This window comes from Saccopteryx bilineata, chromosome 4 (assembly GCF_036850765.1).
Source record: "Saccopteryx bilineata isolate mSacBil1 chromosome 4, mSacBil1_pri_phased_curated, whole genome shotgun sequence".
Lineage (NCBI taxonomy): Eukaryota > Metazoa > Chordata > Mammalia > Chiroptera > Emballonuridae > Saccopteryx > Saccopteryx bilineata.
The window spans coordinates 286,847,129-286,861,394 of record NC_089493.1 but is presented as its reverse complement, the minus strand read 5'-3'; the positions used below and the strand labels follow the sequence as shown (position 1 = coordinate 286,861,394).

Sequence of the window (14,266 nt, the reverse complement as noted above, 5' to 3'; positions counted from 1 at the left end):
GGCCTGAGGTAGAGGCCATGGAGCCATCCTCAGCGCCCAGGCCTTCTTTGCTCCAATGGAGCCTTGGCTGAGGGAGAGGAAGAGAGAGATAGGAAGGAGAGAGGGAAGGGTGGAGAAGCAGATGAGTGCTTTTGTGTGCCCTGGCCAGGAATTGAACCCAGGACTTCCACACGCCAGGCAGATGCCCTACCGCTGAGCCAACTGGCCAGGGCCATAGTTAGCATTCTGCAAGGGGTGGTCTTCCCACAAAGAGCATTCTTTTTTTTTTTTTTTAAAGATTTTTATTTTATTTTATTTTATTCATTTTAGAGAGGAGAGAGAGAGGGAGAGAGAGAGACAGAGAGAGAGAAAGAGAGAGAGAGAGAGGAGAGAGAGACAGGGGGAGGAGCTGGAAGCATCAACTCCCATATGTGCCTTGACCAGGCAAGCCCAGGGTTTCGAACCAGCGACCTCAGCATTTCCAGGTCGATGCTTTATCCACTGCACCACCACAGGTCAGGCCACATATAGCATTCTAAGAGGCCCAGGTGGCAGCTTCAAGACTACCTCTGAAGTCCCAGAAGGTCATGTCCACTTCATTCTATTATCTAAGCAGGTCAGAAGGACAACATGGACAACATAGATTCAGGGAAAGAAGATCAGATACTGCCTCTCAATATAGGAAGTAAAGACATGGCAGCTATTTTTATCCTGCCACATTTGGATGTTAAAAATAAAAAAATTTTAATAGGAAATTCAACCTGACCTATGATTTATAATTTATAGTAACCTTCACTGAAACAGATCACACCACCTCTTTCATTTCTTTCACCAGTTACAAATGTACAACCTTTTGGAAATTCTCTACCAGGCCTGTTGCTTCCAAGTTTCTTATGCTTTTCCTCAAAGTGATGTCTCTATCAGTGGTTCTCAATTTTGGTTGCACATCAGAAACATCTGAGAAGCTTTGGAAAATCCTGACACCCCCCACCCCATCCCACCCCCGCTGAAAAGAAAATCTTGATGCTCAGACCAAATATATCAGAATCTTTAGCAGGTGATAATTAGGAGCTATAGTCTGAGTATTTGTGTCCCCTTAAAATTCATATGTTGAAATACTGATGCCTGATGTGATGGTATTAGGAGGTGGGCCCTTTAGGAATTGCTTTGTCATGAGGGTGGAACCCTCATTAATGGTATTATCTTTAAAGAGAACCACACAGAGCTCTCTAGCCCTTTCCACCATGTGAGGGCACAGAGATTGGCAGCCTGCATCCTGTAAGAGGGCACTCACCTGACCTCACTGGCATTCTGATTTGGGAATTCCAATAACCAGAACTGTGAAAAACAAATATCTGTTGTTTATAAGCTACTCAGGCTGTGGTATTTTTTTATAGCAGCCGTAATAGACTAAGACACTAGGCATCAGATTTTTTAAAGCTCCCAAGGTGATTTCAAAGTGCAGAAGGCTGAGAACCAGTGGTTTAGACTGAGTAAAATGTTCTAGCCCCAGTTTTATTTCTCATTCTAGAGAGAAATAAAAAGTCTTCCCATCTCAGTTTTTAAAACACTCAGATTTGAGAGCTGATTAAACTCACTATCAGTGCTACAGAAAGGCCAAAGTTGAGCTCTCCTTCCACCTCATTCCACATCTTTACGGAGAACTTGAGGAGAGAGGAAGCAGGGAGTCTATAGGAGGCTTTAAGTCGGAGTGTTAGTCATTTCTGGACTATTCAGCCCAGATTACTAGGATAGAAATGAGAGTGGATTTCACAACAAGCACTCATTTCATAATTAAAGATCATAAAATGCCTGACCAGTGCTGCCTCAGCCTCAGCTGGTTATGTCTATCCTGATGGTGTATATAGATATTTGACCTTTTTCTTTTTAAAAGAGGCCCCCCGCAGAGGGTGATATACAATGCATCACAATGTTATTTATCTAACTTTAAAGCTAGTTTGCCGATCTTCCTTTGGACAGTTTTTGGTTATCGGTTGCCAAGGAGTTCCCCATTCTGGCCAACAAAGCTATTTTGACATTGCTCCCGTTTTCAACCACATATCTATGTGAGCTGATCTTCTCAAGCTTGACTGTGATAAAAACTAAAAACAGAGAGAGACTGAGAACTGTTGAGGAAGAGCTTCGTGTGTGTCTTTCTACCATTCCTGCCAGGATATCCCTTTTGTGTTCATTGAAACAGGCCCAGGTTTCACACTAAGTGAGTATAAATACATTTAGAAACTATATTATTAACTATATGTATAATATGTACTGTGTTAGAGTGTCATTTTGGTAGGTGGTGTGCCCCAGGATTTTGTAAATGTAAAAAATGTGCCGCAGCTCAAAAAAGGTTGAAAATCACTGTCTTAGAGAACTCTGAGGTCAAAGTTTTCTGAAATGGACCTATACCAGCTTGTGCACTGTGCCGTGTCTGGATCTGCATTTGGCACAACAGCTTGTGGATCTGACTTCCCCTGGAGTGGAAGAAAACAAACACTGCAGGCTCTTTCTTTGGGTCCCTGTAAAGCCAGTAGCCAGGGCCACCATCACAGCAGCCTGGCCCATGCAGGTTCACATTGGATTCGGACAGTCAGCAAAGAAACAACGGAGCCAAAAACTGGTGGGCCATAATCTTTAATCCTAGCATGCACCCGGCGGGCAAGTAAAAACACACACTGGGCTCCAAAACCCATTCACATTCAGTGCTCACAAAGCTACTGACTTATCCGAGTTTCCTAGAATCAAAGGTTTCTAGCTCACCAGACTTACTCACCTCTGTTCCCCATCTCCTTCCTTCTCCCTGCACAAACTCTGCACAAACTGACTTCTCACTCAACAACTCCGCCATCTTGGCTGCTTCTCCTGGCCTACTCCACATGGCCTCTTTCTGCTCTCTCGGCTCTCTTCTCTAATATTAATCTCAGGAACCAAGAGAGCAAGCTCCCGTTCTGCCCTCATTTTATAGTGTAGAAATCAAAACCTTTAATTCAATATACAAAATAGGGAAGTCTCTAATACAAAGTCACTTATCTGGGACATGATTGGATTGTATCATCCCACATCAAAAAGGGTGGGAAAGGCTTAATCCCAAAACCAAGCCCCAGGCTACAAGGATTCTGCCTGCCCACAGCCCGCCCCAACACACATTAATATCACCTGGGTGACAGGTCTCTACAGTGGGCAGCGCCATCTTTAACAAAGTGAGCATAATATATTTTACTGCCCAACAGTCCCCATATCACTCTTTATCATCACGATAACCTGAACTTCAGCGACAGACTAGCTGTGTAACACCGGGCAAATGATTTAATTGACACTTGGTGCCCTTATCTGTAACGTGGGCATGATAATAGCGTACACTTGTCAGGATCCGGCTGCATGTAAGCATACGCTCAATAACCGGTACTGGTTGTCTGGACTCGCTCCTTTGACGCTACTATCGCCTGAGCCCACAAGCATAATAACCGTTGCTGGAAGGAATGGAGAAACTGGGCGATCCTTGGCTGGGGACACCCGCCTCACAGCTGGGCGACCCTTACCTCACCGGCACAAAGCACTCAACTGTGTGGCGGGGAAACCCACCCTCCGGGTTCGCTTCCATTCACCCCCTCAGGATGAAAGTTCATGGCCGGGCTAGGAGAGAGATGAATAAGATTTTGCCACCGCAGGGCTGGACAATGTCCAGCACGGCACGTCTCAGGCAAGTTTAAAATCCGGTTTAAAATCGGAAACCGGTGGCGCGAGATTGAGTCCCTAGCGGCCCTCGGGGAAGTTCTGCCCCCAAAGCCAGACCCTGGCGGGTCAGAGCACTGCCATTGACCTTCATCCCTAAACCCCCAGCGCCGCAGAGGCGTCACCGTTTCCTGGCCCCGCCCACCGCCGCTCTGGCCCCACCCAGACCCCGGATGAAGTCGCGTGCAGTACTATGGCCCCCATCTCCCGGCAGGCCTCGCGGGGATGCCGACCTGGGCGGGGCAACTTGGCGAGACGCCAAGCTGGCGGGTGGGCACCCGGCTAGTGAGCCTCCGAGACCGCTAGGGAAGATAGGCCCCTCTCCTCCAACTCTCAGTTACTGGAACTGGTGGAGACCGCCATTAAGTCCCTTATAACCGGGACAGTGACCCTCAAACTTGGCTATGGGTGAAGAATTTCTTGAGGCAGGGGGACGTTAATTCAGATTTCCGAGCCCACCCCGAATTATGACGCACTGGATCTCGCCTGGCTCGAGATTTTGTATCATTAAATTTCCGGGGAATTCTGACTCAGGCAGCCCTCCGGTCGCACTCCTTTCAGGACCACTTTTTACAAATCGACTTAATAGATCGGTCCCAGCCCGCGGCCAAGCCCAGACACATCTGAGGACCCGGGGCTAGCAGGGTGGCCCCGCCTCTCGCCTCGAATTGGCCCCTCGCTTGTTCCGTCCCTGCAGATAAATCTTCATTTCTGATTGGCCGGCGGCGAATCCGTAGCGAGATCTGACCCAATGGCCGCTCTAGTTCAGAGAACGTGACTTGGAAATTGGTGCCGACCCGGCGCCGTTGGTTGTGGACGCCTAACTCGCGCGCTGAAACTTCCGGCGTGGGACGGAGCGCTAAGTCCTGCGTGAGTCCGCGACGAAGCCGAAGCTTGCCTCGCGGATCCTTCCCTAGGGAGGGCTGGGCAGGGGCAGGTGCGGCGGCTCCCGGGACCGACTGAGGCCAACGCGCCGGAGGCGGCTGAGGTCTGGGTGGAGCTTGCTCTTCGGTCGGGACTTGAAGTCCAGGGTCCTCGGGCTCCTGCTGACGCCGGCCATCCCTGCGCGAGGCCGGGGCGCTCCTTTCCAGGCGGGCTCCGCTGTTTTACGGGGTAAGGCACTCCGAGGACCTGACGATGGCGTCGGGCTCGGGCTCCCAGGATCCGGAAGGGCTCCTGATAGTGAAGTTGGAGGAGGACTGCGCCTGGAGCCAGGAGCTGCTCCCGCCAGACCCAGGGCCCAGCGCTGAGGCCTCCCACCTGCGCTTCAGGCGGTTCCGCTTCCAAGAGGCCGCTGGACCCCGGGAAGCCCTCAGTCGGCTCCAGGAGCTTTGCCATGGGTGGCTGCGGCCAGAGTTGCGCACCAAGGAGCAGATTCTGGAGCTGCTGGTGCTGGAGCAGTTTCTAATCATCCTGCCCCAGGAGATCCAAAGCAGGGTGCAGGAGCTGCACCCAGAGAGCAGCGAGGAAGCTGTGATCCTTGTGGAAAATATGCAGCGAGAGCTTGGGAAACTGAGGCAACAGGTGAGAAAAAGAGCTGTTGTATCTGCGGTTTGTTTGGCCCCAGGATTGGGACAGTGTGCCGGCCCAATTCCCTGTACGAATTTAACTTGGTTTCCCTGAATAGACCTTAAATAGGTAAGAGACCTTTTTGCATTTTAGTGGGGAACATTCATTTTCCACATTATTTCATTTACGTGGACAGGGAGAGTAGTAAGAGTTCCCTGTTTCCATATGAAAGTAGTGTTTGCATTAATGTGAGCCCTGGACTCAGCTCGCAGAGTTCAGATCGTCACTGTTTTATACTAGTGTTGTGACTTTGTGCAAGCTGCTTAATCTTTTTGGATATGTTAGTGGTAAAATTAAGTTGATAAAATACTTTTCTACTGTTGTTTTGAGAGTTAAAGGGAGAGCAACATATAGTGCTTAGTAGCTATTAGCTATTTTTATATCTGGGTCAGCAAGCTGGTCTCCTATGCAGAGCTGGGTGAGAGTCGATTGTGGACTTAAAAAATCAGTTTGGCACCGAGTCTCTGAGGGCACTTGTGCCACCAGGGCCACCCAAGTTTAACTTACCCAGTAGTGAGGAATGAAAGCATCTAGAAAAGGTTGAGGTGCAGGAGGAAGTCAGGTGTGTCCAGAAGAGCTGTGTGGGGCAGGTATGCTCTGGGAGTGGACTCTTCTCCCGCCCAACCCCCCCTCCCCCCTTTCTCACACGCACTGGGATCTGAAAAGCCTATGATGGAAACCATCCTTCTCTTTTCCTGGACCCAAAGGGATCACCACGGTTCACTGTTAAAGGCTTGCCCCTCAGAATTCTGTACTAATTTCCCTTTCTGGGGGGTCTTGTTGTGATGAGTAATGTGGGTTGGTCCCCAGGTCACAAACCATGGGCGGGGAACTGAAGTGCTTTTGGAGGAGCCTTTGTCCCTGGAAACAGCACGAGAGTCACCGAGCTTCAAGCTGGAGCCAATGGAGACTGAGCGAAGCCCTGGCCCCAGGCTGCAGGAGCTGCTAGGGCCCAGCTCTAAAAGGGACCCCCAGGCTGTAAAGGAGAGGGGTGAGGAAGTTATTTGGGTAGGTGGGAGGGAAGAGGGGCTTGGGTTTGCCTCTGAAACCAGTAGGATGGAACACCTATACCAAGGAGAGGGGATTGCTGACCTTAGGGGTTCCCAGAGTGGACTGAAAGACCTAGAACTGGGGGTTGGGTTCTTCTGGAGGTGGGAGGAGGGAGAGAGATTTGTTAGCCCTTCTTATGCAGAACAGACACCTTTAGAGGAAAATGAATGATTGAGAACTTGAATACTGCAGACTACTGGTATTCCTTCCCCTGCATTTAGGGTGTCATTTTGGATATGGCTTTATTATCCCTTTCTTGCCTTCTTTTATTCAGTGTTCAATCCTCAGAGCAGAGACTGGGTATTGGGAAATGGATACTGTGTTGTAATAATCCTTGGGTTGCCACGAAGTAGGAATGCCATTCTCATCATGATTTCTATCACCTTCAGCATTATCTGCTCCCTGGCTTTCTCTCTTTCCTCCTGAAGGAAACACAGAAGACAAGATGACTGGGCCCCAGGTGATGTGGAAGTTCCCATTGTCTTCCCTTAGTACACACACTCCCACACCCTGTGTTGCTCTTGTGAAGGTGGGGTCCTTTTGCCTCTTGGAGAGGATCCTTTTTCTCCCAGTAGTGCATCTCCCCTGCCTTCTTTATATGCCTCCTCCTCACCTTACTCTTAGACCTGGCACCCTTCTTCCCCATGAAATGTGTCCTTGGCACTCCCAGGTTTTGCCCCTTTAACCCATGACTCTGCTTGAATTGTTCTTGGTGCCTCGGAGGCTAAAGGAGATCTTGTGCTGTTTCAGTTGCCTGAGAGCTTAGAGGACGTGGCTATGTACATCTCCCAGGAGGAGTGGGGGCATCAGGATCCTAGTAAGAGGGCCCTCTCCAGGGACACGGTGCAGGAGAGTTATGAGAATGTGGACTCACTGGGTAAGGACTTCTTTTCCAGGGATGAAGACTAAGCCATTCATTTCTGACCACATTTCTGTATCTTAGCCATTCACCCCCCAGACATAAGTTCCCAGTTTTTCCCAAAGACCTCCCTTTGTCTAAATTAAATCTCCTGAACTAGGATCAGTTAAACATCTTCCAGGTGGTACATTTGGCACACTTATAGGCCCCAGCTGCTAGAGCCAAAGCAGGGAGTCTGAGCTATAATAGACTTCCCAGGGCTGAACAAATTAAATCCAGTGACTGCAGTGCCTGTGCCCTTTCCCCCACATTACACACACTCAGTGTCCTAGGATGCTGTGGAACTGTAACTTCTTGATGCCTTGCAATTTTGCAGTGCTTATTTTTCTGATCTCATTTGTGTTTTCTGAGCTTCATTAGTATTTCTAGGTCCTTCCGCAAAAACACAAATTTCAGGGACAGTGTCATCAACATTCCAGGCTAGCAGCTCTCTCCCAGCCCTTAAAAATTCAGGAAGTGGGGAAGGCCTAAGGACATTTGGAAATAGTATATATCCAAAACTGGAGCTAAATGAATTAAGCATAAATTAAGATGCATCTGTGGGTCGACCTATTATGCAGATTTAAAATGAGGCTTGTTAACAAAAACCAAAAAAGCCTAGTGGGTAGGGAGGGGAGAAAAGAAGGACAAGTATACAAATGATCTGACTTTGGGTGATGAGAACACAAGGCAGTCAGCAGTTCAAATGCTGTAGAGATGTTTACCTGAAACCTATGTGTTCTTACTGATTAATGTGACCTCATTAAGTTTAATTTCTAAATTAAAAAATGAGGCCTATGAAATACAACCCAAAACAGTATTTTAGGTGGAAAGTGTATAGGTATTTAATTCCTTTCAACTTCTATATTATGTATGAAAATTCTCATAATAAAAGTTGGGGGAAGTCTATAAAAACAACCTAAGAGAGGAATGTGTCCATTGTGATTGTGCCGACACTGACGCACACACAGAAGAGTCACCCTGGACTTTGTTTTCCTATGTCAGATTTTCATAACGAGCACAGCTGTCGGCTCGCTTACACCCTTTCTGCAAAGGGGTCACCGCTGGCTCAGGTTCCCTTCGTTGGGCCTTCTCCAGGTTTACCATCACTGTGCTGTGCTTTGCTGCCCGAAGTTGAGCACAGCTCTTCCAGTGAGTGCTAAATAGGAAGAAAAGTTTAGTTTACAAGTTCTCAGAACTCAACTGTTTAAAGTCCTTGTTTGCTGGAATTCGTTGGAATAAGGTTTTTATTTTTGGTATAGCATAGCAATGACACTTGGATTTTGACCTCGGAGTCCTTTCAGAGCCTTTGTCCTTTTCTCATCATCCATCATGATATGTTTTCTCCTTTTGGAGTTGCCTAGTCAAACTAAGTTCTATTTTCTATTAAGAATCAAGGCTCTTTTATAATATTAAGCTGATTCTTTAAGGAACTGATCACTCTAACAATGTTCATTTGTTTTCATCACAAAAGTATATATTCTCATTGCAAAGATAAAAGCTATTGTCCCCCAATTTCTTTCTCTAGAGGTAACCACTAGGAGATTAGTGTGTATTTTAAGTAATTGCTGTCAGACTTATTGCACCTTCTTAATCCACCTACTGAGGACAGGGAACAAGACTCTCTTTGTTTCCCCTGCCTGGTGGAGGAAAGTGGTGACATAGAAATCAATTTCTCTCGTTGTGAACAGAGTCTCAGGTTCCCAATCCGGAGGCCCTGAGCACCCAGGTGGAACAAGGAAGAAAACCATGGGATTGCAGTGTCCAGACCTGTAAGGAGGGACAGAGCCCTAGAAGCCTAGCTCCAGGTAAGGAAGATGAACAGCTTACCCAGCTACTTTCCCCTTGTTGGGAGTCAGGCAAAAATGAGGGTTTGGTGTAGGGCTAGGCCATTGCTACTACCAGGGAGGTACATTGTGTCCTGTGTCCCCCCGCCCCCTTCCATCCTAGTGAGGCAGGTGACGCACCCGGAGGTACAGAATGTGAGGAGGCATTCAGTTGCCCATCGTAGTCCCAACCCTGCTCCATCCCACCCATTTCTGAAGGGCAGAGCCAGAGGCTCTGTTGGAAGAATGAGGTGGGGCCCCTACAAGAGAAAAAGACTGAGCTCTGATTCCTGAGCAAAGGCCCCACCTTTTATCCAGACGCCTCTAGGGTGCTTTTGTATGGGGAAGACAGGATACTAAAATAGAACTAGCTTTTCTCAACTTCCGACTTACTGGCAATAGCAGGCAGATGAGATTTTCTTTTCTCCAAGGTAGAAATAATGTAGAGATTTGTTTTCTCATTCTACCAGGGGAAGAGAAATTTGAGAGCCAGGAAGAAAGTGCTCAGTCTGTTTCTTCTGAGAGCATCCATCTACAGGTACTTCTGCCTGGCCAGGCCAGAGGGGAGGTGCCCTGGAGTCCTGAGCAGGGACGGCCTAGGGACAGGGCAGATGGGCATTGGGAGCCTCCCCCAGAGGATCGGATGGAACAGTCTCTATTGGGGACCACAAGTTGCAGAGAAGTGGGACGACCAAAGGAACTGCAGCCGAAGAAGCTCCATTTATGTCCGTTGTGTGGCAAAAATTTTTCTAACAACTCGAACCTAATTAGACACCAACGAATACATGTAGCAGAAAGACTGTGTATGGATGTAGAGGGCAGTGAAATCTTTGGTGGGAGCCCACACTTTTTATCACTACACAGAGCACACTTGGGAGAGGAGGCCCATAAGTGCCTGGAATGTGGGAAAAGCTTCAGTCAGAATACCCACCTGACTCGCCATCAGCGCACCCACACAGGTGAGAAGCCCTATCAATGTAATGTGTGTGGAAAAAGTTTCTCTTGCAACTCAAATCTCCACAGACACCAGAGAACACACACTGGTGAAAAGCCCTATAAGTGCCCTGAGTGTGGGGAGATCTTTGCTCACAGTTCCAACCTCCTTAGGCACCAGAGAATTCACACAGGAGAGAGACCCTATAAGTGTGCTGAGTGTGGGAAAAGTTTCTCTCGCAGTTCCCATTTGGTTATACATGAAAAAACTCACGAGAAAGAGAGGCTTTACCTCTTCTCTGAGTGTGGGGAAGCAGTGAGTGACAGCAGCCCCTTTCTTATAAATCATGGAATTCACAAAGCAGAAAAGAAAGTGTTTGAATGTTTGACTTGTGGGAAAAGCTTCCGTCGGGGCATGCACCTCACCAGACATCAGAGAACGCACACAGGAGAGAAACCATACAAATGTACTCTTTGTGGAGAAAACTTTTCTCATAGATCCAACTTAATCAGGCACCAGAGAATTCACACGGGAGAGAAACCCTATACTTGTCACGAGTGTGGAGACAGTTTCTCTCACAGCTCCAATCGGATTCGTCATCTGAGAACCCATACCGGAGAGAGACCCTATAAATGTTCTGAATGTGGAGAAAGCTTTTCTCGGAGTTCACGCCTAATTAGTCATCAGAGAACTCACACGGGATAGAAACAATGGTACTTCATTTTGCCCCAGATAAAGTGGCATATTCAGAGGGTCCTGTTGTTGAGTGCTGGTATTTCTTGCCCTTATGACCAAATCATCTGTTTTTAAGGTAATTACTATAAAGAGTAACAGGTACTGGGGTGTGTGGGGTTATGGTGAGGGAGGTGCAGAGGCAGCAAAGGATTAGCATAAAACTAAAAGGATTCTGTCTGAGCTAGTGAGGGTGACAAGTCTTTGAGCCGACCTGCTCAGGGCAGAAGTCTGAAGTCGACCTTGGCTCACGGTGCACCTGCCCCATCGTATTTAGCCAGGTTGTGATTTTGGATGCCTTACTGTGTGGTGTCTTTCCCAGCAACTTTGGGAATCCATATGACTTTTTCTTACCGTTTCCTCACTTAGCGACATTCAGCAGGAGCATTTGAGCTCCTGAGGCCCTTGAAACCAAAAAAGAGGGGCTCAGTCTCCTGGGAAACCAGCATGAGGGCAAGGGAAGACTGGTGGTGCGTTGCAACTCTTCCAAAGACCCTGTCAGAGAAGCTACATTGCCCCTCCATGGTCTGACAGGAGGGCCTTTTGGCAGGCCATACATGCCAATGTCACCCCAGAAACTTAAGGGAAGTAGTAATAAGAAATTTGCAGGTCAGCCCAGGAATTGGTGGAGGGCACTGGAGTCTGAGTTGTCTACCTTTTGCACAGATCAAGACTTCCCCCACCTCCGTCAGAGAAAGATAAACGGAGCTCTGGAGATTTCAGAGGGTCCATGTAAGATGGCCTTCCTAGGAAACTTTGAAAACGTGAATCTTGGGGGGAAATCGGAATCATGCCCTTCCTTGTTGGAAATATGTTTGGATGGTAATAAATATCTTCAGGAAACATGAAGGTGTGTGAGACTCTTCATTGAGGGCCTTTGTCCTGGGCTCCATCCAGTGTTGATCAGTCTCCCATCTGCTTTGCTTGAAGGACTTGCTTTCTCTTTGTGGTTTTGCTGGGTTGATCATGAAGGGTCCTACAAAGCTGGCAGCAGACAGGCTGAGGAAGGGTGTGGCCCTCCCTAGCTCCCGACTGGGACTGCTATGTGATAACAGGGTCAAGCCCAGTGGCTGCTTGGGGTGGTATCATAATTGTCTCTTGAGGTTTTCTTTCCTTCTGTAGTGTGCAACAGTAAAAATGTCTTTGTTTGTTTAGAATTTTTTTTCTTGGGGAGTAACTGAAAGAAGATTTGGCTATTCAGAGACAGAATATTTTGGTCTTAAAAATAATTCCCAGGAGCCTGACCAGACGGTGGTGCAGTATATAGAGCATTGGACTGGGATGCCAAGGATCCAGGTTCGAGACCCCGAGGTTGCCGGCTTGAGCGTGGGTTCATCTGGTTTGAGCAAAAGCTCACCAGCTTGGACCCAAGATCGCTGGCTCAAGCAAGGGGCTACTCGGTCTGCTAAAGGCCCGCAGTCAAGGCACATATGAGAAAGTAATCAATGAACAACTAAGGTGTCGCAATGTGCAACGAAAAACTATTGATTGATGCTTCTCATCTCTCTGTTCCTATCTGTCCCTGTCTATCCCTCTCTCTGACTCTCTTTGTCTCTGTAAAAAACAAACGATTCCCAGAAAAAGATGGTCCTAGTATAACTGAGTTTTTGCCCACTAGTGGAGGGAAGATATATGGGAGACCAAAATTATTAGGGGAAAGCATTATTAGGCAATGGTAGTACAGGGGTTGGGGCGTTGAGGATTTGAGAGAGATTAATATAGTATCCACAGTGGTAGGAGTGGGACAGGGATATGTGGCTGCTCATGCCATGAGATGGGTGGGGTGGTGACAAGTTGTTTCTAAGCATTCTCTTTGGTTAAGATGGCATCCTGTGTGCATTGTAAATCTTACAAGAATGGAAAGTGCCCCTCACCCTTCACTCTCCCTCCTTCAGATTCGTCCTCCTCCCAATAATATCACCCATATAGATCTTATGTGTCCAGCTGGTGTTGCTTCTACTTGCAGCATTGCAGTTTGAGACTTAAAGAAACAAGAACCGCCAGGTAGTTGCTTTTGGCACTAAATAGAGCCTTTACTCCATCCCCAGTGTAGCTCCCTTTCTGATAAATTTCAGATGCATAGCTATTCTCAGCCTTGTTATAACGAGATGTCACAAATTATTTCATGTAAAACATTTACCGTAGTGCTGGATACTTAGAAAGCACTCACCTATTTGTGCCATCTGTGGGCAGATGATGTTTGCAAGACTAGAGTATTTTCTGAGCTACCTGGTACTGAGATCAGTTTAAGACCACACTGGCAGAACTCTAGGAAACAGTCTGATACTCACAGGCAGGACTGATAAGGTCTTCCCTTGTAGTCAAATTTCAAAGAACAGGTCAGAGGCCCTTCGTGCAGGGTCCCATGAGGTCACCACAAGAGATGGCCAAGTATGTGCTTTTTACATTCATATTTCTACATTACACCCATACTGTTGACAATACTTTTCATCTGCTAGTCCTCTTGCAGAAGAAACCAGGACAGATTCCAACTGGCTTTTATGTCACAGGGAAAACAACATAATAAAAACCTGTCCCTAACTTTAAATGGGTACAAAGGAGACCTGGTAGATGTGGTCTGACCCTGAGCAATAGCCACACATCCTGGTAACAAATGTAGTGCAGGAGACCAGCAGCAAGGCTCCTGGGTGGAGAATCCAGTAACATTTAAGCAGTGTGAAAACACCTGGCAGAGCAATGAGGACAAAGCCTGTAGTGCCAGAGAAATGTTATTTAAGCATTAATTTTTTTTTCCAGAAAAACTCAAGTCATTTAAAGAGTTTTTACTGTAGAATGAAAGAATATATGGGTCTCAACATCCTAATATATTTGTTATTGATAATCATTGAATTATCAACTGATACAATTTTGGAATAGGCAAGATCACTACCACTAGCTTTCAACTTGTACTTTTTATTGAATATAAATGTCTCCCAAGCATTTAAAACAAGTCATGTAAAAAATCTTAATATATGCTACAGGAAACCAACTAGTGAATTTATTAGCACTGGGAGACTTCCTAACTTAGTTGGATATCAGGAGCTCAAGAATAGCAAGATAAATTAGAAATACATTTATTAGAAACATTTTCCTTTAGCCTTTAATCTAGCTTGCAAGCACTTTGATTAAAACTTAGTTTCCATTCTTAAAAAGGAGATGGATAATTCCTTCTCATCGAATATTTTTTATTAAAGGGTCTAAGTCGCCGGACTTAGGAGGCAGGGAGAATGCTCTAGGTCTAGGACTAGGTAAATTCAACAAGACAGAATGGTTGATGAGAAGTGGCTCAGGCCATGAGAAAATTTCTGACAGATCTTCCAGTTAATGTCCCCAATTCATTAAGATACCTTTAATGTTCCAGAAGTTACCAATCAAAACTGGTGACTCACCAGGATCTAAACTTGCTTCAGGGAGACAGTAAAATACTTAATTTCAGAAATGCTGGGGTATGTTTTAGACAGGAACTGGTGTTTGCCTCTCAAGTCCCACATCCCCTCAAGGCAGGGGAACACTCGAGAACCTGGCTGTGGTTCCCCACTCCTAAGG

At 46.9% G+C, this 14,266-nt stretch overlaps 1 protein-coding gene across 3 annotated transcripts; it reads left to right on the top strand.

The window, feature by feature from the left end:
- Nucleotides 1-4,529: 4,529 nt before the first annotated feature.
- Nucleotides 4,530-11,554, top strand: ZNF263 (zinc finger protein 263). 3 transcript variants are annotated; one of them, XM_066275103.1, is made up of 7 exons: nucleotides 4,530-5,235; nucleotides 6,091-6,271; nucleotides 6,720-6,790; nucleotides 7,081-7,207; nucleotides 8,920-9,036; nucleotides 9,525-9,592; nucleotides 9,919-10,085. In XM_066275103.1, exons 1-7 carry the CDS (start codon nucleotides 4,849-4,851, stop codon nucleotides 9,943-9,945), a joined length of 978 nt encoding a protein of 325 aa, XP_066131200.1. In that variant the 5' UTR covers nucleotides 4,530-4,848; the 3' UTR covers nucleotides 9,946-10,085. The 3 variants fall into 3 exon arrangements, with proteins under 3 accessions (XP_066131200.1, XP_066131198.1, XP_066131199.1); XM_066275101.1 differs by having other exon boundaries at nucleotides 9,525-11,554; XM_066275102.1 differs by lacking the exons at nucleotides 6,091-6,271; nucleotides 6,720-6,790 and having other exon boundaries at nucleotides 9,525-11,554.
- The last annotated feature ends 2,712 nt before the right edge of the window (nucleotides 11,555-14,266 follow it).

Coding starts and splice junctions, on each gene's coding strand:
- ZNF263 (XM_066275101.1), top strand. CDS start 4,849: ATGGCGTCGGGCTCGGGCTCCCAGGATCCGGAAGGGCTCCTGATAGTG. Junction 5,236..6,090: donor TTGGGAAACTGAGGCAACAG/GTGAGAAAAAGA, acceptor GTTGGTCCCCAG/GTCACAAACCATGGGCGGGG. Junction 9,037..9,524: donor CCCTAGAAGCCTAGCTCCAG/GTAAGGAAGATG, acceptor TCATTCTACCAG/GGGAAGAGAAATTTGAGAGC.